General features: G+C 34.4%; 1 protein-coding gene across 1 annotated transcript in view; it reads right to left on the bottom strand.

Annotated features, from left to right (window-relative positions):
* Positions 1-2,863, bottom strand: part of LOC109844301 (translation factor GUF1 homolog, chloroplastic) — a 63,507-nt gene that overhangs the window by 5,751 nt on the left and 54,893 nt on the right. Inside the window, exon 19 of the mRNA XM_020413288.1 lies at positions 2,750-2,827. Coding sequence (XP_020268877.1) covers positions 2,750-2,827 — 78 coding nt within the window. The remainder of the gene's footprint in view (positions 1-2,749; positions 2,828-2,863) is intronic.

The following is a 2,863-nucleotide window of genomic DNA, read 5'->3' as shown; positions in this document are numbered from 1 at the left end:
GTGGGTAATTTTTAAAAGTTTTAAGGGAGAAAGTAGGGTATCATGCACTATCTTTATCTTTACCTCTAATTTAGGTAACTCGGACACAGCTATTTGGATGCAATATCTAGTGTCAACACATGTCGAACATGGATTCTTTGCGGACACTATGGACACGTGTGGTTCAAAGCAAAACCCGATTTTCCTATTACTTATATCCTAAATTAGCTTTTTCGGTAATATTGGGTTCAAAACAATTCGGTTTTTGAACCCGAAAAGTAAAATTCGTTTCTTACATAATTGAAAAATACCCAATGTATTATCCCATGCGATCAAAACCCAACTTTTATTATTAAATCTTTTCTTAGTTTGATTTAACTTGATTCTTAATCGTATAGATAATAGAAAGAAATTTACAAATGTTATAGGTATTTTAATACAATATTTGATATACTATATACATACATATAGCGGTTATATCCTATAATTTATGGTTTTACTGTGTCCCATGTCTGTAACTGTGTCCGTATCCGCACTTGTCTCCGCGCTATCTAGCTTATAATGTTGCACATAAATTTATTTTAGTATTTTAAATATTCATCCCTTAAATCTTCAATAATTGCATATTACTCTCTCAAATCTTGGAAATAGCATATTAGTCCCTCAAATCCTTTAGGGACTTGCAAAATGATCACTTTCTTAGTAATTCAGTTAAAAACCTAATCATGACTGAATTAACTCCTAACCCGACATGTGTAATTATCAAACTATCCCTCTCTGATGTTTCAAACCTTGTGAAGCTTAACTTTGGGTTTAGGATTTTTTTCCTAACCATTAGAGAAGAATTCAAGTGGGTTTGGGTTTTTCAAATGCGTATTGGATAACCCATTAAGAAATGAATTGGGGAATAAAAGAGGGGTAAAATGGTCTACCTCTAACCAGTAGATTTGACAGAATATTTCCCTCAAATCTGACACGATTTAATTTGAAGGACCATTCTGCAATGCCCTATAGGATTTGAGGGACTAATATGCAATTTTCAAATTTTGAGGGACTAATATGCAATTATGTAAGATTTATAGACTAATATTTAAAAACCCATTTATCTTTAAAAAGAAGGAAAAAGAAAATTGTACCTGAGCAGATTTTGCCAAATAAGAAGGATTACCACCATTGAATAAAGTCCATGTCAAATGAATATACTAATAAGTAAATTTCATCAAATTCTCTTAACAATTCAAATATGTAAAAAAGAATAACCTATCCTAAATTAATTAAATTGCTAATTAGTATTAGAGAGAGGGAATGAGAGATCACCAGCAATGACAAAGTCACCGTCGTTGAGAGAGGGGTTCTTGTCGATGGCCAAAGGTAGGTTAGTTAAGGAAAAGAAAAGTAGAGAGAAATATCAAGATATTCTATACTTCTAGCAATGAACGACATGTGATCGAGCTCCCATCAGATGCATGCAAGTGGATATATGTTTAGGATCATAGATGTCGAGAACATGGGACGCTATAGCTAACCATGACCTGGGTTCAATCGTCCCATATTTGCGGTGGAACACAACCCGATTTACCAACTCGGGCAACCCGATTTGGAATTCAAACAAGTTCAAATTTTGAAAAAATAACTCTTTTTCAAAAACACATACAACAAAAAACGTGAGAAATTGAGCAAATAAAGTATGCGTATGTTAGTTGCAACATGATTCTCAACTAGCATATTTCTTAAACTTGACTCTTGCAAAACCTTTGATTACTACACTTAAGAACCTAACCTAGAACCTCCCACGTTTCCTAGTGTATCGTATAAGCCTATACCCTTGTACCTGATTCCTAATTAGTGATGTACCATGTTCCCGTTCCTATCCTGCAATCCGGAACAAACTGGGTTCCAACTACAGTTAGAGTGGGAGTGGAGAGGCGAGAGAGTATTTTTTTTACGTTTTTTTATCCCTCTGCAAAACATACAGTGATAAATCGGAGGAGCATTTTTTTTATTTTATGTGGGTGCATTGCAAGACACATTAGCAAAATGTTTCAATGAGAGAGGCGTATTTTGAGATCCAACCCCCCCCCCAACCCCCAACCTCTCATAGCAAAAGTAACGATGATAAATTAGAGAAGCAATTTTCTATTTTATGTGGGAGCACTGCAAGACATTAGAAAATATCTAGATTGGGGGGGGGGGGGGCGGGGGCGGAGCGTAAATTTGCAAATATGATAGATTTGAGGGGTATACATGCAAAAAACCTATTAAGAAATTAAATGCAAGATTAAGCTCCAGAACTGAAGTGTTGAAAAGAGTGCCAGATTTTTTTTTTCATGACATTTCAATACAAATACGGATGCTATTTATCACCTATAGCCTATAGGGACAACTCTTAAAAAACGGAGTTACAGCAGTAATGGCAGTTAATCATACCAGTGAAAACGATAATCAGCAAAATATATTGAATTTGCTATTATGTAGAAGTGATGATAAAGCTTTAAAAACCTTAGGTTCAACAGATTAGAACCAAGACTACATATTTAGATAAAGGAGAGTGTCAGAAGAGAAAATATCAGTTATATAATAACAAGAACTTTGCAAGAACAAATAGGAGAAAAAATATGTGAAGGCCAAAGAGAAACATGATACATTGTATTTATTGTTGAGTAATGAGTTCTTTATAATTGTCAAAATCGTCAGTTTTTATACCTACAAGCAATTCATGTGATAACTCTATAACAATGTCCTTATTGCAAGAAGAACCAAGAAACTTTACCTGGATGGGCACTTTGAACATTTGTCGAGGAATAAGCTCCTTCAATTTCTGGGTCAAAGCCCTACCAACAGAATATGCCTACAAATTTTCTTTGTAAAATAAGGCACTTGGAAA

This window comes from Asparagus officinalis, chromosome 6 (genome assembly GCF_001876935.1).
Source record: "Asparagus officinalis chromosome 6, Aspof.V1, whole genome shotgun sequence".
Classification (NCBI taxonomy): Eukaryota; Viridiplantae; Streptophyta; class Magnoliopsida; order Asparagales; family Asparagaceae; genus Asparagus; species Asparagus officinalis.
This window is presented reverse-complemented; position numbering and strand designations above follow the sequence as displayed.